Raw genomic sequence first — 22,068 nt, 5'->3', positions numbered from 1 at the left:
TCATATAATAATAAATATATATTATTCTGAACTACGACTACTACGATGGCTACTTTTACTTTTGGTACTTTAAGTATATTCTAATGTTAATACTTTTGTCTTTTTGATCGCAGGACTTTTACTTGTCATGTAATATTTATGTACTGTAGTAATACTACTTTTATTAAAGTAAAAGCCTTTGTTTTGGTTACCGCCCCCTTTCCCTCAGGATTTAAGCGGCTCTGTCGCTTGATGATGACGTAGGAGCGAACGTCGCCGGAACAGCTGCTTGTTGTTCGACAGAAGAGATTTCCTCCTAAAACAACGCGTCAGCAGGTGAAGCTTCAGGTGAGACGAACACCAACACGTTCATGTCGTTGCACGTGCAGCTGAGGCTGTCTTCTTCTTCTTCTCCTTCTTCTTCTTCTTCTTCTCTGGTCTTAAAACGTGTCGTAGCTTCCGCCTCCGTGTTTACAAACAGAGTGTGTGCGCTGAATGAATTCCTGCTCAACGTAAATACAAGTCAGATTACTAACATGTAGCGTGTGTTAGTGTACATACTTTACAATACTGGAGCAAGTATAAGTACATGATAATATAAAGTACATGAAAGTACATAACTTTATGTATCCTGAGGGAAACTGTTCTGCAGGATGTTGCAGAACAAAGAGTGAAAATAGAGCAAAATATGAACTATTAAAGATGATCAATAATGTGCAAAATCCAAAATATATACATTTGAACTTCTGCAGTATTTTATAATATATTTTATTTTTTTACTTTCATGTTTATCTTTTTATACGAGCGACTGCTTCTCTTGATACGAAACACTGTCTAGAAGGTTTGAACCAGCTGACATCAAGCTGCTCTTGTGGGTCTTCGTGGTCTCTTGTGGGTGTGGTCTCTGATGGTCCACTTTCCCTTCAGTGCTTCCTCTCTTTTATGAAACCACAGCTCGGCCTCCTGCAGACGCTGCTGCTCACAGAGAGTCAAAGCAGCAGCTCTTTCTCCCGTTAATGGCTGCTGTTGTTGCTGTTGTTGCTGTTGTTGTTGCTGTTGTTGTTGCTGTTGCTGTTGTTGTTGTTGTTGCTGTTGCTGCTGTTGTTGTTGCTGTTGTTGTTTTGAAGCAGCTGACAGTGAGAGGAGGTAACTAACATGAAGTGTTGGCTGACATGAGACCAGCAGAGCAGCTGGAGCGACGGACACGCCTCCAGCTGTCAGGACTGTTTCTAATGTTTCACTGTTTGAGGTTTGAATCTGAAACTGAAAGAAAGACAAACAAAGCTTTAATATTGATATAAAATGGTATGAATGAATTAATAACGTCCGGATTAAACTTCCAGGTGAATTCTTCTTTCCCCTCGTCACAGTAATGGTTGCCAGGTTGCTTTTGGCAACCATTTTGAGAAACTGGCAACCAAGTCTTTGCCTTTGGTTTTTAACAATAGGGACATTGAACATTACAACATGCACTTTGAAATCAAAACGTTTTTTAATATTTGTTGCATTAGTGATGTTTAAGTATATACACGTGTCAGACCTGTGACTCCGTGTTGTTTTGTCGTCTGCAGCGATGAACGTGTCGGTGCGTGAGGTCCACATCCCGTCCGAGCCTGACTCCGCCTACTTTCTGCGCGTGGACTGGAGGGGGCGGGGCTTAGGCTCAGGCTTCCAGTTGCTGCTGACTGATGGACAGAACGCTTGGAGAGGAGATGGTAAAAAAACAACACACACACACACACACCTCTCACCTGTGAACATAGTAGAGCTCAGACAGCCTCAAACACTGAAGATTGAGAGATGAGTATCTTCAGGATTAACTGATATCGATACTTATCAGTAGTTCTTGTTACATTGAATTTATTTATTCCCCCCCACTCATCACTTCCTCATCTCATCGTCCTCGTTGCCCTAAAAGTTGAGGCTGACGGTCGGCTCTGGATTTCTGAAACCGCAGCTGACAAAACCGTCTCCACTCAAGGGCCACTTACGTGCTTCTTCTGGAGACCAGAAGAATCTGCTGATACGGTCGAAAGCTCCAGAACAAGCACGTTCTCATGCACAGAGCAGCTGCGTTACACTCCTACCACCCCTCTGCTCACTCCTACCACCCCTCTGCTCACCCCTACCACCCCTCTGCTCACTCCTACCACCCCTCTGCTCACCCCTACCACCCCTCTGCTCACCCCTACCACCCCTCTGCTCACCCCTACCACCCCTCTGCTCCTACCACCCCTCTGCTCACTCCTACCACCCCTCTGCTCCTACCACCCCTCTGCTCACCCCTACCACCCCTCTGCTCACTCCTACCACCCCTCTGCTCACCCCTACCACCCCTCTGCTCACCCCTACCACCCCTCTGCTCACCCCTACCACCCCTCTGCTCCTACCACCCCTCTGCTCACTCCTACCACCCCTCTGCTCACCCCTACCACCCCTCTGCTCCTACCACCCCTCTGCTCACCCCTACCACCCCTCTGCTCCTACCACCCCTCTGCTCACTCCTACCACCCCTCTGCTCACCCCTACCACCCCTCTGCTCACCCCTACCACCCCTCTGCTCCTACCACCCCTCTGCTCACTCCTACCACCCCTCTGCTCCTACCACCCCTCTGCTCACTCCTACCACCCCTCTGCTCACCCCTACCACCCCTCTGCTCACCCCTACCACCCCTCTGCTCCTACCACCCCTCTGCTCACTCCTACCACCCCTCTGCTCACCCCTACCACCCCTCTGCTCACCCCTACCACCCCTCTGCTCACTCCTACCACCCCTCTGCTCACCCCTACCACCCCTCTGCTCACCCCTACCACCCCTCTGCTCACCCCTACCACCCCTCTGCTCACTCCTACCACCCCTCTGCTCCTACCACCCCTCTGCTCACTCCTACCACCCCTCTGCTCACCCCTACCACCCCTCTGCTCACCCCTACCACCCCTCTGCTCACCCCTACCACCCCTCTGCTCACCCCTACCACCCCTCTGCTCACTCCTACCACCCCTCTGCTCACTCCTACCACCCCTCTGCTCACTCCTACCACCCCTCTGCTCACTCCTACCACCCCTCTGCTCACTGCGATGTAAACCGTGGTATCAGCCTGGAGCTTCAGCTCGTTACTTCAGGAGCAACGGGAGTCAGACTGCGGCGGACGTTACAACGGTTTCACAAACATGTCGACTCTCTAGAAACAGTGTTTTTGGTGTCGTTCTCTCAGTGAGCGAGGTGGAGGTGTGCGAGGAGGCAGAGGAGCTGGAGATGCAGATGGAGCGCTACGTCCAGGACCTCCAGCAGGCGCTGACGGAGACGGAGACCGAGAGCTACAGCTTCACGCTGACTCCGCCTCCACCCGAACGCTGCTCCTCCGTCACGCTGGAGTACGAGAAGGTCCAGAAGGACATCTCTGTGAGTGATGACACACACACACACACACACACACACACACACACACACACACACACGAGTCACGAGGTCAATTTAAGAAGAAAGATGGTCATGTGTGTGTGTGTGTGTGTTTGGACTTTAATACTTTATGGGTGGATTGTTGACATTAAGAGTTGTTGACGATCACTTCCTTTAGGTCTCATTCAGTACGTTGTGTTTGTTCTGATGAGAGTTCAAACCTTCACAGCTGCAGCTGTTCACAGATCAGCGCCTTCAGTCTGAATGAGTTCATCATGCAGTAAATAAGCCTGTTTAAGCTCCTCCCCTCCCAGCTCCTCTTGTGTAACACAAACCAACACTTCTTCATCAGCTTCTTTTTGTGTTCTCTGATATCAAAAGGAGGATTTTTTAAGCAGCAATAACAGATTTGTTTTGCCATTAAGAAGCTTTAAACACAACTCTGACTCAGTGAAGCTTTTAGTCGATCAACCAATGAAAAGCTCGGGTCCTCCTGAACACAGTGAGCTCCACATGTGGTTCTGAGTCTTTATTTTCCTGCACAATGCTTTATTAATCTATTATTTAACTTTTCTCTTCAAATAAATCCTCTTTCAAATAGTCCCGTTTAAAAACACAGTATTTGGTGAATGTTGCAGCAAACAGTTGAATATGTCTTACATGGAGCAACACGATGATTCATTCTGAGTCTTTGTGTTTGAGTCACATGATCAATATTAGTCCAGTCTCTCTCTCTTTTTGCTCTGTTTTTGGTCTCCTCCTAAATGAAATATCTGTCCTTCAGCTCTCATTGTTTTGTTTTTTACATCTTAAATATGAAGACGTATAAAGAGGGAGGAGTCGTAATGTCATGTTGTCACTTTTTGTTTGAACTTTAAAGATTCTCTTAATAATCATCGAACACGTAGTAAAGATATCGTCTCGCTCTTGACATAGCCGGCCATCTTTTAGTGCATGTGAGCGTGCATGTGAGCGTGCCCCACTGGTTACCTCTCTTATCTACTCTTATACGGCGGTTACTCGCTGCAGCAGAGCTCCATGTCCCCCTCAGTTAAACACTGTTCGCTACGTCAGCACTGTTGGCTGCAACCCGTTGGCTGAGCCGACGCCATGTTGAGAGCTGTGTGGAGGCAATCACTCAATCATAGATGCACTCTACATTTGTGAGCAGCTTTTTAAGGAACGCTTATCTTCAAGGAGAGATTGTGTTTTTACAGTGTGCACCAGTATTCCCATATATATATATATATATATATATATATATATATATATATATATATATATATATATATATATATATATATATATATATATATATATATATATATATATATATATATATATATATATATATATATATATATATATATATATATATATATATATATATATATATATATATATATATATATATATATATATATATATATATACACATACATATATATATATATATATATATATACACATACATACACACACACACTATCCTCCTCTTTATTATGAGTGACCGTTCAGAGATTTTATATGAACGTGAGTATTTGATGTTTGTGTATAAAGAGACACACAGAGCCTTGTTGCCATGGTAGTTATGACCGAATGGAAAGCTGAAGTGCGTCTGTCGCAGTGAAACAGGAAATGAATCCGAGCGTCTGTTGGATTCACAGAAGTGTGCCGGGATGAGTCAGAGGGCTTCTCTTGCTCAACACTAAGTCATGATGTCATAATGAAAGGCTTCGCTCTAATACCTGTCGTCCCCCTCTAACCACAGCTGCTGTCTCTCTCTCTCTCTCTCTCTCTCTCTCACACACACACACACACACACACACACACAGGTGTTACCTGTGTTAGCATACCAAACATGTTTGCTCTCTGTAGCACAGCTCAAACAAGACACATGTAGGACTGAGATATTTGGTTTAAATCCACTGACTTTTATATATTTAAAGGTTTATTCTCACTAATGATTCATTATTGTGAAGTTTAAAAACACATATCGTCTTACAAACATTACAAATATCTTTTATTCCTTCTGACCGAGGAAAAACTAAAACTGAAACCCCAAAATGAGAGTAAATAACTTTCAGATGACTTACTTTGACTAAGAATTAATATTTTCCACTTCACATTTTGATGCATGTGGAAAGAGGGCTGCTGTGCCTGAAACACACATTTAGAGGAAACTATGACTAAAGATGAATCACAACGAAACTCGAATGTTTTAAATTTCAGAAAAATGAAAACTGATTATTTTATCTACTCTCTTTGTTTTCACACTTTCACTTTCTTCTATAAGTTTGCTTTTCTTGGGAAGACCCGCCCTGTTTATCATTCAAGCGCTATGATTGGCCCCCTGTTCTTAAGACTTAAAAACTAATGAAATGAATGATGAGGCAACTCATAAAAAGTCTGAATGATGGACCGTCTCTGAGATGTGGACGGACGCTTTGAAGCCTCGAGTTCGACGTTTTGGTCGTCGCCATCTTTGTTTTTTGCAACCAGTGAACAGGAAGTGACCATATATGGACTGAGGAGGAGTGATGTAGAGATGCCGTATACGTCTCTGGTAGAGACCTGTCAATCACTGTGTAGCCCCGCCCTAAAGCATCCCCTGCTTTATGGTCTGTTTGACTCTAAATGGACCATAATGTACTAAATGAACATCATGCTGTATTGAAGAAGACTTGAAACTAGAGATTGAGACCATAAACTCATGTTTACAATGTTTACTGAGGTAATAAATCAAGAGAGAAGTAGAGTCATTTTCTCATAGACTTCTATACAACCAGAGGAGTCGCCCCCTGGTGGACACGAGAGAGAATGCAGCTTTAACACATGAAGCTTTGACTTCACTTTACAGAACCAGAGGACGACTCCTGGTCTGAAGGTTTCTTTTAAAAATGAAGTGAGATGGTTCACTAGTTAGCTACTCACGTCTGTGGCTCAGAGGTAGAACGGCTCGTCTTATAATCGAAGATCCACCGGCTCCTCCAGTTCATGTCGATGTGTCCTTGGGCAAGACACTTAGAAGAAGACTAGAACTTTCTAGTCTTTTGTATAACTAGAACGTTCCAGACTTGCAAGAGCTGATTTGAGCTGGCAGTCTGAACTCTGTACTGAGTAAAAGAAGTCCATAAACATGCAGGTTTATTAACGACTCAAACATTCGCTCGCTCTGGCTGTAAACTGAGAATACGTGATGCTGCGCTCACCTGTCGCTGCGAGTCAGCGAGTCGATGAGTCAGAAGCAGCTGTTGAAACAGTAGCATCTCCATGACAACATGGGAGAACCGGTGCCCACGTCAACACGGTCCGGCCAACCGACCGGTGTCTCACATTATTCACTGAACGTTTCTAAGACGCGGTGAAGCAATAGCTGGCAAATATTAGACACTCTTAAATAATCAAGAAGAGAGAGAGGGAGGGAAAATATGAGACGACCACAGTTCTGTCACATGATGACGTTTGTTCCTCTCAGCAGAGTTCACAAATATCAGTTCACGACTTGAATAGAACATTTAAATCAACAATCTCACCAATTAACGTCTGAAATTTGCTCACTTTTTGTCCGATTCTTGAATGGTTTTACTATTATTTGTGACTTTGAGGAAACGTGAAGCAAACTAAGTTAAATTCTTGCTAGTGTTACTTGTGTAAAAATAAGTAATTTGTTTTGCACTTCGTCGTTTTGCGCTTCGTTGTTTGACGCGTCGTAAGTACATCTAGCTAATGTGATACAAGTCTGATATGAAACATTTGAACTCCAGCTTAACAAAGCTCGCCAGCTTTAAAGCAATTCAGCATCCATTGACACTAATAATGTAGTAATATCTTCATATAGCCTCCACAAGATGACTATAACCAGTGTTATAACATATGAATAAAGCTCAGCATGGCTGCTGTCATTTGTCTTTACAATAAAGTACGTAAATACATGGATGTACTGTTGAAAAATGAGAGAATAATTAGTGCTAGCTAGCTAGCTCAACCCACGTCCCTCCGCCTCTTTCCCCACCGCTGGCAGACTACTTCTCCGGCGCTCCCGTCTGCTCTCCTCCCGGCAAAGAAGTCTGCTGACGGCAAGGAGTTAATGGTACGATGGTAACAAACAAACAGGACTTTCACACAGGAGGCCACTGTTTATGTAATGTAACGTTGTTTTGCGCTTCGTTGTTTTGCGCTTCGTTGTTTTGCGCTTCGTTGGTTTGCGCGTCGTAAGTAAATCTAGCTAATGTGATACAAGTCTGATATGAAACATATTAATTAAACTTTTCTTGATTCAGAAACGTTTATGGAAACGTAAACTACCAACATTTGTTTGATTATGTTGATCCGTCACCACATTTCTGTGAATCTCTCTTGTTGTGTCGTCTGTTCAGACTCTCAGCTGTGTTTACCTCCGTAAAGGTCAGTTATTTAGGGAGCTGAGGGTCAGAGGTCAACGTTTGGCCTCTTATCTGTGTGTAAACATGTCTGAGAGAAAACTTTGTTTCCCAGGATGCAACAGTCCAAATGTGACAATGACCAGGTCAAACTCGGAGATGGAGCGCACAGATTAAAGTGATAAAATAAGTTCAGAATTGAGTCCCGTCTGCAGCGTTTATGGGTCGTTTTACATTATTTTAGTAACGGTTACAGCAGCGGTTGGTTAGTTTTCTTTACCTTCTTCAGTTCAGGTTGGGTTCTGCTCTGCTGAAAGTCGTCCTGGAGCCGGCGGAGGCAGTGAGAGAGTTACTGATCCACAGTCTGCAGAGAGGAAACACGCTGGAGAACCACAACCAGAACCTGGAGGAGGAGAACCGAACATTGAAACGGGAACAGCAACGCATCACTGCAGAGTAAATACAGAACAACCAGAAAAATACAACAGAACAACCAGAACATAACCCAAAACAAGCAGAATAACAACACAGAACAACCAGGGGGGGGGGGGTACTTTGATAGTGTTTGTAAAATATTATTAGTCGCTAGAGAATTATCTTCTCAGTATTATACCAAGCAAGTAAACGTGGCTCTTTATTCACTAAATACACAACATGTATACATCATTAACTACAGAATAATATCATCTACGTTTGAAGGAAACCAGACTCTTAACAGGCTGTTCTGCATAATGAGGACTTTTACTTTTGATACTTCAAGTGCTGATAATACTTAATACTTTTACTCGTGGTGGAGTATTTTCACAGTGTGCATTTTCTACTTTTACTTTGGAAGACTGAAGCGTTACGCTGCAGCTAAAGGAGCGCTGGAGGTGGAGCTGTACTCTCGCTTTGTTCTGGTCCTCAATGAGAAGAAAGCAAAGATCCGCAGTCTGCAGGAACGTGTGACGCGGCTGCAGGAAAGCAGGTATTCAGCCTCCTGGTGTTCGTTCAACACGTCACCTGGTCTTTCTCCTTTAAACCTGTTATTTACGCTCAACTGTTTACTTCTTTCAGGGAACTAACTAACACTTCAACTGCTTTTATCTCTTTCTCTTCAACACTTCAACTGCTTTCAGTCAAGTAGGGATTATGTTACCACTAACTAACTAACTCTTCAGCTGTATTCAGCACATCAACTGAACCTCGTTGGCGTGTTAAACCTTTGACCGACGCTTCAACTGCTCACGTGATGCTTGAAACACTTCCTCTCCTTTCATGCTTCACTGTAACTCTTTCTCAACGTCTCGCACATTTTACGTCGTTTCAAAGGAGAGAAATGATTCAACGTCACATTTTCAACACATAACTAAACTTTTCTAGTTGCTCAACAAATTGCTCAAGAGTTGCGACGCCTGTTCCTGTGATTACTGCAGTTCTCTGATTCATCTCCTCTTTATGGTGAAGTCATGTGACAGCTGAAGTGTTTTATGAATGTTTGGTGGTGTTCTGCTCTCTGTTGTAGTTCTGAAGGACAGAAAAATGATGATTCGGTAAAATCTGAGCGAGCAGCAGGCGAGGAAGAGGAAGATGAATATGGAGGAAGTACTGATGAAGAGCCAGAGGAGGTGACTCCAGCCTCCACTTCATCGTCCCGAGGTAAGACCTCCAGCTCTTCATCGCCTGACCTCCATTAACCCCTTCAACGCCAATCAGCAGAGCCGATTAGTTCCTCTGTATCAAGCAGACGCTTCATGCGTTGATCCTGATTTTAGACATTTATGTTTAACTTTTATTTATTTGTACTTCTTTATTGTTAGTTATCAGATTTCTCACCGTGAGGCTTCATGAAACAGTTGATCTCTTTAATCATTTTATTTATTTTATTACACATTTAACGGACAAGAAACAGGTTTTTGTAAAAAAACAATAAATAAAACAATCAACATATAAATAAAATAATTGTTAGTCGACTAACACTCCAACAAAGAATCACACAAAGTACAATTTTAATTCTTGTGTTTACCAGAGATCATAAGTTTATTATAAAAAAGTCATTCAGCATGAAAAAAACATAAAAAAACACCCAATAGAATAATTAAATCATATTCGTTATATTCAAAAGAGGAACTTTATCCATGAACGTTAGTTATTGGCTGAAAGTTCACGACCGTGTTCTCCGTTACGTCTTCATAACGTGAGCGCAGCAGCTCTGGATCCTCGACAGGAAGAACATCTGCAGAAGAAAAGAGGTCAAAATTACAGCTGTTCCACGGCTGATGGACAACACCTGCTGTGACATCACTAAAGGGGGCGTGGCCAAATACTAGACTTCATAATTAGTGCCACAAAGTTGCTTTTGCGTATTTTCACATTTAACCCTCTGAACCCCAAAACTCACCGCTGGGAAAGAAAAGCAACAATCACCAAAACAACCGTTCATCACGATCAGAAACTCTTTATTCTTCATGTTCTCTTATTAATGTCTCCTCTAATAAAGAGTTCACTTTAACTCATGATTCTTCTGTTTCCATAAAGGTGCATGACTCTCATATATTATATAATATATATTATATAATATATATTATATTATATAATTTATATAATATATATTATATAAATTATATAATATATAATATATATTATATAATATATAATATATAATATATATTATATATTATATTATATATTATATATTCATTGTAGTTAAAAACGAGGAGACAGAGAAATTAAAATGTGACGAGAGCAAAAAACAAAACGCCCCAAAACTTCTTTGGGGTTAAAAGTCCCGTTTATTTAAACACAGCCATGATGATGATGATGATGATGATGTCATGGGAGCTGAGAGTATGTGTGTGCTTTTTCATGCCGGGGAGAACTAACCATGACATCACTGAGGAGTTATGTAACGCGGGGCCTCCGGGAGCCGACGTCCCAAAACGCCTCTAAAGCCCGAGCAGCTTCCCGACGCTGACGTTCCTCTCAGTGTCTGAGCAGCAGCAGGCTGGATGTCTGGATGAAGGTGTTATGAGTTATGAGACATAAGTCACCTCGTCTGGGGTGGTTTCCACTTCCTCACACACGTTTGAATCCAGGCTCTTTGTTTTGGAGACGGGTCTCCGGGTTGTTTCACCCGTCTGAGGGCTTTGTGTTGTTGCCGCTCAGAGCCGACAGAAAGAAGACTGAAGTGAGAGGTTTGTGTATAAAGAAGCTTCACTGAAACATCCCAAATACTCTGGATGTGTTGCTGCCCTGCAGCTCATTCTGGAGAAGAAAACTATTTACTGTTATAAACAGTGGTGGGCCGTCAGGGCCTTCAAGGCCTTCTCTGCTGGCCTAAACAGAATCATAAAGTTATATCTATTTTATTTATAATTTAATCATTTTTTCTTAAATACACTACATGTATTATAATTTATACAAATATTTCCCCATCATCTTATGTTCTCATTGCACAGCTACTGTCTTCCTCAGTTGCTCTGCTTCCAGTGCAGCTTGTTTTAAGTAGAGCTTTTATCCAATCAGATCTCACCTCTGTGTCTCTAGGTAAGAACAGAGGCCTGCAGACTCACAAGTGCATCCATGTGCAGTTTAAGTGAATGGGGACGATGTTGTTGATTGTCATAGTGTTCAACCAATCAGATCTTTAGTTTGACATGTTGGGCGTATTCTTTGATGTGTCAGCACCTGCTAGCCGGCCTGTAGCTACGTCAGCATTAGTGCAGCTCGGTGTCCATGTGTAGCTCTGCCGCGAGGTACAGAGTGTGCTGTGATTGGTCAGTGGGCGAGCACGTGACTATCGTGAAACGAAACAGCAGAGGCTGATGGGTAGTGAATCACATCACGTGATGCAGCTCAGCCAATCAAATATGGGCATTCTGACTGAGTGAGATGCACCATGAGAGAGGAGACTGAGACGAGGAAAGACATTGCAGAGCAGAACGTTCAACGCTCAAGTTGTGAAAGTAAAATCCTATAATAGTCTCTTTGGGTCGCGGCTTGTCCTTAAGGAATGACTGTGGATCCCACAGCCAGACCAGCTGAGAACATTATATTCTCCTGAATTTAGGCTTTTGCATTTTCTAAATGCTCGAGCATTATTCAGACGACTCGTACCGAACGGTTTAATACGAAGACGTACATAGTTACAGCATTAAAAATGAATAATAGCTGTGGCGCCATCATGTGGTTATAAGGTGGTATTTCAGCTGCAGGACAGCAGTGAAGGCCCAGGTATAAAATGCACGGCCCGCCACTGGTTATAAACTATTTCTACTAACAAACAACTAATGGAAGAAAGAAACCTGAGTGGACTAATCGACTAAGAGGAGGCAGCCTCACCAACAGGAAACACTTCATGGAGCATAAAGTGGAACCTGTGAGGTCAGACGTTCTCACCTTCTAAAGCTGAAGCAGCTCATCACACATCCAACAGACACACAGAGCAACGTTGGTACGTTACGTTGCTCCAGTCTTCTCTCTTCTCGCTCTGTGTTTGGTCTCCACCACCTCTCAGCTGCTCAGCGCTGCTCTTTGTTCACCAGCTGCTCTCCAGATGATTCTTCTTCTCTACATTACTGAGCTTCTCTTCAGGTTCCTGCTGCTGCTGCAAACGATTCCGGCTTTAAAACTTAAATCAATGAGCTGAACGACGTTGAAGCGTTTGTGATAATTCTCTTTTTGCTGAAACGCAGTCGGTGTTGCCGTGCAGTGTTTCCTTCATGTTGAGTTCTTCATGTTGAGCTGTCGGCCATATTGCCCAGAGAACAGTTCTGTTGCATTCCTCCTGATGCAAAGAGAAGCAACGCAGCAATGCAACGCTGCTTCCATTTGTTGTTTGACGTGTTTCTCTTTCGTAGTGAATGAGCTACGTCTGCATGTCGTTGTGCGACCCTGAGTTACATAATGACAAGAAATGATCCTTGAATTACACATTGAATCCATCTTTTCTATAGAATATTGATGAGAGCAGCTTAACGAAGAAGGAACCGCTGACTCACCTGCTCTGCACTGTGATCCGTCTCTTTGGTTTAACAGACGGGAAACCAGACGACGGGCCTGAAGAAAAAGTATAATTTAAAGAATGTTTCCACGTTTCCCAGCGTCATCTTTGATCGCTGAAGGTGCCGATTGAGAGCCGAGCCTCTCTGTTGATCCGTAAACTCCTGGACATCGTCCCGTTAAAGGACGGAGGACAGCTGCTGACAACAAAGCAGATGTTCAAACAGTAGAAGAAGAATGTGTGGCGTTCTACATCACTTACTCTTCTACTCGATGTTCTAAAATCCTCTTTTCTGCTCACCTGGAGGCTGGAGAGCATCATTTCATTTTAACCAGATCTGTCCTGCATTTAAGATCAGAATATAAAAGTTCAAGTGTCTCTAAAAACAATCTAACCCAGATTATGTCACCGACTACGTCTACATGCACAACAACAGAGACAATATTCCTCCTGAGCTGTTTCATGAAGATGAATATTCACTAATATTCCCGTTGACGTGCAGCTGCTCAGCCTCTGACTAACGCAGAACTCCTCCACGGCGGCTCCGCCCGTCAATCCTCAGGAACCTCTTTTCTACTCGACGTGTTTTATTCACGTATTTGTATTATTTCTTGTTTCTATGATGTACTTGTATACTCGGCTTTAATTAAGTTGTATATTATGTACCTTTACGTTTTACACCGTCCGTTATCTGTCTCACATCTTTATGTTTTATGTATAAGAGCAGCTGTAACGTAACGTTTTCTCCTTTGGGAATCAGTCAAATGTTTCTGATTCTGCAAGTTATAAAACTCATGAAATGATGTGCAGATCGTTGTTTCTTCGGTTTGTGTTCAAACAAACAAACCGACTGTAAACAGAGACTGTTGGTTACAGACTGCAGTAAAGGATGTCCAGAGAACGCTCCTAACACCTGAATAATAGCAACATATCACACGTTTTAACCTGAAAATGCTGCATTGGTAATAACTTTCAATAGTTATTATATTCAGAATAATAGTGAAATATTAGCGTGAACGTTGTCAATGAGATGTAAAACGTGGATCAGAAACCTGCATCACAGACGAGAGGCGTGGACATGTTCTCCGTCAAAGGCTCCAGATTATTTGAAATGTATTTATGATCATATTTCTTTTATCTGATAATCGTCAGGACGCTCTGCTGCTGCGAGCCCATTGGACGACGGCCTGAAGGACATCACAGACGTGGCCCCGTGTCGCAAGCGGCGCTTCCGTCACCTCAGACCCCCGGAGCCACCGAGCGTCCAGAGGAAGAGGTACAAGAAAACACACACACACACACACACACACACACACACACACACACACACACACACACACACACACACACACACACACACGTGTGATGTCATCGAGTGTTTGTTGTGAAGATGTGAAGGAGTTCCTGCTGCTCTGTGGTTTCGGTTTACTGGCTCGTAAAGTGTAGCCGGGTGTGAACCACAAAAACACACTTTAAATCTATTTAAATGCACTTTATTGTTGCAACTAAAGTTTAAATTGACACCTCCCTTCTTTACTGAAGAACAAAAGAACAAAAGTCGTAGAGATGATCTCGTTTATTATGTTTTCCCGAACTGGAAAATCAAACATCGTAAAAGTTCTTTTGTCAGTTTTTTTTAGTTTTTTTATGTCGATGTTCTGCAGCTCAACGATCACACAAGCAGAGACGTAAATATGTGAAGGAACGCAAACAAACATCTGTTGGTCTCTGAACTAACACTATGATGACATATGAACTGAGAGGGAGGGGCTACACAGTGATTGACAGGTCTCTACCAGAGACGTATACGTCTCAGGTAGAGACGTATACGTCTCTACCTGAGACGTATACGTCTCTACCAGAGACGTATACGTCTCAGGTAGAGACGTATACGTCTCTACCAGAGACGTATACGTCTCAGGTAGAGACGTATACGTCTCTACCTGAGACGTATACGTCTCTACGTCACTCCTCCTCAGTCCAGATATGGTCACTTCCTGTTCACTGGTTGCAAAAAACCAAGATGGCGACAGCGAAATCGCCAAACTCGAGGCTTCAAAACATCCACATGATTGACATGATGCTGCAGAGCTCACTGGACTCTGAGGACTAAAGGAGGAAGCTGTAGGACAGAAGTGTAGAAGAAGAAGTTCCTCTCCCTTCAGCCTTCAGCAGTTGTTTCACTGGTGGTGAAGGAGCAGCTGTATGATCCCTGCTGCTGCTCTCTTCTATCTCTTTAAGCCCACTAACACATGCTGCCTCGGCTTCGGGCGGACCAGCTGGTGATGAGCGGAGTTGAAAGAGCCATTTTTCCACTGTGGACTTTATGTGGACTCACGGCTCCACTAATGAGTGTGGAAAACACCAGGAGGCTGCATCAGCTCCCGTGCTGTCATGTGTTCAAGTATCAGGATCTCTTTGAGTTTACTTCTCTCTATGTGGAGAGTTTTGGTTTCAATTGTCCTGTTTTTGGAGAAATCTCTCCCTGAATTCCACAAACATTAACAGTAAGCCCCGCCCTAAAGCATCCCCTGCTTTATGGTCTGTTTGACTCTAAATGGACCATAATGTACTAAATGAACATCATGCTGTATTGAAGAAGACTTGAAACTAGAGATTGAGACCATAAACTCATGTTTACAATGTTTACTGAGGTAATAAATCAAGAGAGAAGTAGTCATTTTCTCATAGACTTCTATACAACCAGAGGAGTCGCCCCCTGGTGGACACTAGAGAGAATGCAGCTCACTCAACAGAGCAACTGACAAACTTTTTCCACCTTACAAGTTGTTTTACAAGTTGTTGAGGTTTATTTCCGTTTAGTGAGTTTATATTGTCATTATTCATCATTTTCGTAACAAACTTCATCAATGACTGAAGATATTAAAGTTCATCAACATTGTTCTGTGTTTCACGACCAGAGGAGTCGCCTGATTTCAATCAAACATAAAATTGAGAAGAATTTGTTCACAAAAAAAACAGTTTTTAGAGAAATCTGTTCCTAAATTCCACAAACTTTCTGTTGGAGACTAATTTGAATCGTTGAGCAAATTGTTGTCTGGATCCAGATCGATGTTCTGAAAACCTAGACACCACCAGAGTGGAGTGAGAAAGTGAACCGACCTCTTTGGTTATCTTGGATATCGGTGAATGACGTTATTTCTCAGATCTTACGACAAGAAACTAAGCAGTCAAAGAAACAACTCTCTCCTTCTCTTTGTCCCATGAACCTCACAACACCGCTGCTCTTATTCCTCCGGTATCTCCCATTTGCCAGCTTCTTTCTTTTTTTTTTTTTTCTTTTTTTTTTTTTTTTTTTTTGGATGTGGCCATTTAGAAATCTTTCCAAAGACGCGTCTCAATCTGACATCGTTCCTAACAGAGATGGGGGTGGTCGGTAAATGAGTCCAAGCTCCTACGAGTGCCAGCGACTGTAAGCTGTGCCACATGCAGAAGGCTGAAGTGGCGCCATCATCCATCCCCAGTAGCTGGTAGTGGTGAGGATCATCATCAGCAGCAGTGAGCTGATGAGCAGCTGGATGCAGAAGCTGCCTCCCTCTGAGCTGGCGAACGGCGGCTGCAGAAGAGAGGCCTTTTGTGTGGGGGGGGGTTGCAGGGGTTCAGGGCTGCTGGTAGTCCTGAACTCCCCCCCCCCCCCCCCCCCCCCATTGTTTTCTTAATTCCGTCACTACTCAACCCGCTCACCCCTCTGTTACCTCCATGTTTCTCTGGAGGAGGATTAAACGAAGGCCACATGAGCAGAAGACAAAGTTATAATTAAAGGAGTTGCTCAATATTTTTGGGAATAACTCTTTCCAGAGTGAGATGAGCAGATTAGTAGTTTAGCATAAGACTGAAAGTAGGGGGGAAGCAACTAGCCCCATCCACAGACTGTAGAAGTGGACGTAGTCGTCGTGACGTCACTCGTTGTGGACTGATGTTTTGAATGCATCGAATTCGGCAATTTCGCAGTCGCCATCTTGGATTACGGCTGTCGCCATCTTGCCGTTTTTGCAACCAGTGAACAGGAAGTGACCTTATCTGGACTGAGGAGGAGTGACGTAGAGACGCCGTATACGTCTCTGGTAGAGACCTGTCAATCACTGTGTAGCCCCGCCCTAAAGCATCCCCTGCTTTATGGTCTGTTTGACTCTAAATGGACCATAATGTACTAAATGAACATCATGCTGTATTGAAGAAGACTTGAAACTAGAGATTGAGACCATAAACTCATGTTTACAATGTTTACTGAGGTAATAAATCAAGAGAGAAGTAGAGTCATTTTCTCATAGACTTCTATACAACCAGAGGAGTCGCCCCCTGGTGGACACTAGAGAGAATGCAGCTTTAACACATGAAGCATCGACTTCACTCGTTGGAGTCCAGCTCCCTCTGATCCTCACTCTCAGAAATAAATCGAATAAGCTGAACTGTTCCTTTAATACAACAAGTCTCTTAATGATCCTCTGGGTTGAACACTCACTTAGATAATGAGTTCTTCATCAGCTGGTTGTTGTTGTTTAAATCCTCATTGTAGTTCCTGTGAACTCGTCCTTCAGATCTCAGTGTTTGTGATGTCAGAGGACAGTTTTCCCATGAAAAGAAACTCTCTTCTGGTTTCTGTAAACTATCAAACATCGCTCCCAGCCATCACAGATAATCACTACAAGACATGAGACTTCTAGAGTTTTTATAGTCTGCTGTTGGAGCTGTGAGCCGCTAACTTGATCCGATCAGCTGTAACAAACTGTGGAACATGTGGATGAAGTTCTGTGTGATTCTGTTAGAGGAAGGAATCCATTAAAGCTGTGGTTCCCAAACTCTGGAGGATAACAAGATACATCTGAGGAGACATATTTCTGTTTTAAATGATGTATTTTTTTTATCATGTTTCTGTTTTAGATGAGTTTAAAAAACAGAAGAAACAATCTGAGAAAGAAATCTGAGAAAGAAACAAAAGTTCCCCGCAGCTTCTGACCAGTGGCTGCAAGTTTCAATCAAATAATTCCTCTCAGAGGTCAGCTCTCTAGAGACCGTTTACTCAAAATATCCCCTTCAACCCTGTGAGTCACAGCCATTCCATTAAAATATGCACATTGATGTCTGATTTTACATGAATTTGTGTTTATTCCCCTCAAACAGCTCATCGTAGCGAGCTACTGAACATAAGCTGTAGCTAAGCTAAAGCTAGCTACGGTACGAAATGTCTTTTGTTGGGCGTGTTTGTGGCTCAGCTGTTTTTCTTCTTCTAGTCAGACAGCCTCGTATTTTTAACACAATCTCTTAAAACAATTGTGTTCCCATTCAACAAAACTGCATTCTCAAAAAAAGGGTTTTGAGGAACCCTTCAACCTCCCGGATTACGCTCACAGCTAACTAATGTTGTCAATTGAAACAAAACAAAAAGGCTGCAAAACTACTTGGTTAGGTTCAGTAAAACTTCACGGTTTGGCTTTTTTTTTGCGTTATTTAAGTTACGAACGTAAATGAAACAAGTCGGCGTTGATATCTGCTCTCACACAGGACATAAACAGCGGTCGCCTGAGTGAAAGTCCTGTTTGTGTGTTTGATTGATTAAAAGGAAATGCATTTCTCTCAAAACATACTTTGACAGTTTTGCTGTATTGACGAACCACTAGAGTTCAATAAAAACATGTTTTTCTGTTGTACTTTGGTTCACTGAACCTTAAGTGACAGATCTTTGGGGTTTCATTTAGACTCCGAACTGAGCCTCCGTTTAGTTTCTTTAAGCTACAAACTAGCACATAATCGGTGTTCGTGCTGCGGCTCTGGTACGTCAGCGGACCAGCTCTGTGAGGGGGCTCCCCGAGTGCCCGATGCCGGAGCTTAACCTCACCTCTCGGGGCTGCTTTCGTCGCGCCCCCCCCCCCCCCCCCCCCCCACCCCCCCCACCCCCACCATGCTCCATGTGTTCAGGTCTCCGGTGGTCCTCCGTGGCACAGCTTCCCCCCTCTCCAGTGAACACGTCTCTTGTTTCCCTCTTAACCGGTTCCAGCAGCGCAGCGCTGTTTGTCATCCAGTTGGTAATGATTTAAAGGAGCTCGGGGCCTCTCCGCTCTCTTCTGCTTTCATCGGTACAGCGGAGTTGTGTTCTCCGTTTCCTGAACGTCCTTTAGAAAGTCACTTGTGACTTAAAGCTTGAGTTGCTTCTCTGGATGGTCGGGGGTCCTCAGGGTCACCTGGGATTTAGGTTCGTCAGTGAGGGAGAGGCTCCATGTTGGACGGTTTAAAACGGGGGAGTTACCCGCTTCCAGAGGCGTTATAGTGTTGGTTGGCATCCCCAGAAACACCTAAAAGAACCCTAGAATATTTCTTAATGATTGCTAGAACCTCCTGAATCCACCTTTGATCTTCCTTAAGGATCACTGCCACATAAATCAACTCTAGAACATCCTAGAGAATAACTACAACCGTCTAAGGATCCCTAATTATCTCTTGAAGCACCAAAGGAACCTAAATCAAGCCTTCAACCTCCTAGTTGATCACTAGAATCACCGAATGGATCACTCGGACCTCATAAAGAATCACTAGAAACATCTAACCCTCCACAAGAAAGACAAAACTATTCCTTTGTGACTGATGATGTGAGTCCTTCAAAGCAGCCGCCGCTGACGGTAGAGAGGGTTAGCTGCCCACCGGGATGCTTCCTTCCTCCTCTCCTACGTCTTGACATCTTGTTTCCTGACTCCTAAACATCACAAGTTGTTACATTCATGTAAAGGCCGAATATATGAGCTTCTATACAGCTGAAGACTGACCTGAGAACATGAGGCGGGGGAGCCGCTGGGCCACGACTACACACACACACACACACACACACACACAGGTATAAAAGTCTCCCATGTGTTTCTAGTCTTGTTCCTTATGGGGCCACATGATACACTTCCCGTCTCAACAGGAAAACTCTCCTGTAAACCAGCCTCATTAGCCCACTGACCTGTGTGTGTGTGTGTTGCACAGGACCGACCCCCCTGCAGGATCCAGTAAGCAGCAGACCCCCCCTCAGCGCTCCTCAGATGCTGCGGCAGCAGAGGACCTGTTTGATGACTTTTGACCCTTCTGACTGGTTCCAGTGGGCGCACAGAGAGAGAACACTGGTTCAGACTGTCGGTAATGGGTCATGTTTTTATACTGAGTTTATGAATTATGGATCACAGCAAACGTATTGATAAGGAACTGTTCCTGTAGAAACATACAGATGGGTGACAAATAAAGGAGAAACCTGTGTCTCTGTCTCTAGAACCAACAATATATTCACTTATTATGTGTCCTGATGTTCAACCACCTGAAGGATCCCTAACATCTGGAGAACCACTTGAGGATCCTAAAGTAAGACTACAACCTCCTAAATCAACCCAAGAACCTCCAAGAGGATCATTAGAACCGTGTTGGGATCCCAGATGATTGCTAGAATCACCTGAGGAAGGATCACTGCCACCTAAATCAACTCTAGAACATCTAAGGACCCCTAATGATCCCAACCCTAGAACCTCCTAATGGATCACTAGAATCACCTTATGGAACCCTAGAACCTCATAGAATCACTTCAAACATCCCAAATTATTGCTAGAACCACATAAATGAACCCTAGAAAATTCTAAATGATTGCTAGAGCGCCGTCAGGAACCCCAAGAATTTCCCTTGGGCCAACTAGAACCACTAAAAGGACACCTAGAACATCCCAAATGATTGCAAGAATGACCCAAAGGAACCTTAATACCTCTTATTGGACTAATTGAACCACCTAAAGAAACCTAAATGATTGCTTTAATCATCTAAATTGACCCTAGAACCACCTAAATAAACCCCAAGACCCCTTAAAGGATTAGTAAAGGAATCGTAGAACATCATGTTGGATCACTAGAGCCATCTAAAGGAATCGGAGAACATCCTAAATGATTGCTGGAACCAATTAAAGATCTAAAGGACTGCTCGAGAACCACCTAAAGGAGCCTTTAGAACCTCCAGAGGTCTGTTGAGCTGGGATCCAGCAGTGAGCCTCAGTGTCCCGTGTTTCAGGGTTTTCTGTGAACTTGTCGCCCGTCTGAAGTTCTGATGAATCTAAATGTGTTTTAAAATCTGTGAAGAACTCTTATCTTCTGTATCGATCTTCATGAACTCAAAATTAATTATGATTTCTACAATTTCACATTTTAACATTTGTACCAATAAACGGTGTGAACAAGTTGTTTCTGTGTTTTTGTGAAAGTAAACCACAGATTTTACAGTTGATTTACTAGTTTGACTTCTATGAGAGTGATTCTGTCGTGTATTTGTTGGACTGGTCGGTGGTTAGATGGTTCCTGGTTCTCTGATGGTTCCTGGTTCTCTGATGGTTCCTGGTTCTCTGTTTGAAGAGGTTGAACTTGAAGCGAACTGGTTTTCTAGAGAGACGTGATCATTGTTTAACACGCAGCACATCTTCAGACGGTCTCTGTTCTGGTCTGGTTGAACTGAACCCTGGAGCGCTGACCCCACTGACGGTTCATAGTGGTTTGAACAGGTGGTCTCAGACCGGTACTGGGTTCTGGAGCTCGATCCATCAGACCAGCATCACAACGGCTCGTCAAATAGTCACAAAATGTATTCTGTTGTTCTTTTTACCTGAACCTAACGTTGGTTTTGGTTTTTAACGTAATATCGTCCACGAAAAACCCGACTCTTTGTTTCCCTGAACACAAAAACATATTTTAATCTTTATTATTTATTTTGTATCCGTCTCAAGTCCTCCCAACTTTATGGAGTGACACTTTAATGTCTCACTCAGGCTTTCTCCATTCTCACTTCCTCTCTCTACACCTCTCTGTCTCTCTCCCTCCCTTCCTCTGTCTCTCTCCCCCCCCCCCCCCCCCCTCTCTCCCTCGGCGCTGGGCGGTGTATTGTGGGCGGAGTCGTGTGGACCCTCCCCCTCCCTTCATAACAGCGGGTGTAAAGTGGATTTGAACTTGCTCCGGTGCTGAGAGGAGGAACGAGCAGCGAGCAGAGAACATCTGCAGAGCGGAGCAGCATCCGGGGATTTCTTTTGGGAAAGTTTGAGGAGACAAACGAGCACGAGGATCCGGACCTCTGGACTCTTCTCTCATTTATTTTTTTATAGTCGTATTTATAAGGTAAGAAGAGCTTAAAGTGTCAAACCTTTTGACGTGAATCCTGCACAGAATACTTTGATGATGTTCCCACAGTGATGACACTCCCGAGAGACTTCACCACACAGCTGTGACCTCACAATGACCTCTGAATGCTTTCACTAAAGAAATAACAGAAATAAACTGATTCTGAAGTCTCCTGTAAAGAAGTGAAACTGC

At 43.5% G+C, this 22,068-nt stretch overlaps 2 protein-coding genes across 5 annotated transcripts in view; both read left to right on the top strand.

Moving 5' to 3' along the window:
* The first annotated feature begins 211 nt into the window (after window positions 1-211).
* xrcc4 (X-ray repair complementing defective repair in Chinese hamster cells 4) lies at window positions 212-21,826 on the top strand. Of its 2 annotated transcripts, XR_012947637.1 has the most exons (9): window positions 212-327; window positions 1,551-1,694; window positions 3,195-3,382; window positions 8,051-8,217; window positions 8,597-8,728; window positions 9,266-9,399; window positions 13,895-14,018; window positions 19,724-19,873; window positions 21,687-21,826. XR_012947637.1 is itself a non-coding variant. In XM_076078203.1 (8 exons), the coding sequence occupies exons 2-8, from the start codon at window positions 1,553-1,555 to the stop codon at window positions 19,815-19,817; spliced, it is 981 nt and encodes a 326-aa protein (XP_075934318.1). In that variant the 5' UTR covers window positions 212-327; window positions 1,551-1,552; the 3' UTR covers window positions 19,818-20,950. The 2 variants fall into 2 exon arrangements, 1 of the variants encoding a protein (XP_075934318.1); XM_076078203.1 differs by lacking the exon at window positions 21,687-21,826 and having other exon boundaries at window positions 19,724-20,950.
* vcanb (versican b) overlaps window positions 21,733-22,068 on the top strand; it is a 38,752-nt gene continuing 38,416 nt past the window's right edge. For all 3 annotated transcript variants that reach the window (XR_012947636.1, XM_076078202.1, XM_076078201.1), the window contains exon 1: window positions 21,733-21,873. The gene's annotated coding sequence lies outside the window, so the exon portion shown is untranslated. The remainder of the gene's footprint in view (window positions 21,874-22,068) is intronic.

This window comes from Anarhichas minor, unplaced genomic scaffold, assembly GCF_050575085.1.
Source record: "Anarhichas minor isolate MPS153535 unplaced genomic scaffold, ASM5057508v1 ptg000064l, whole genome shotgun sequence".
Lineage (NCBI taxonomy): Eukaryota > Metazoa > Chordata > Actinopteri > Perciformes > Anarhichadidae > Anarhichas > Anarhichas minor.
Note: the sequence above shows the minus strand (reverse complement) of the source record. Positions and strands in the feature narration are given on the sequence as shown.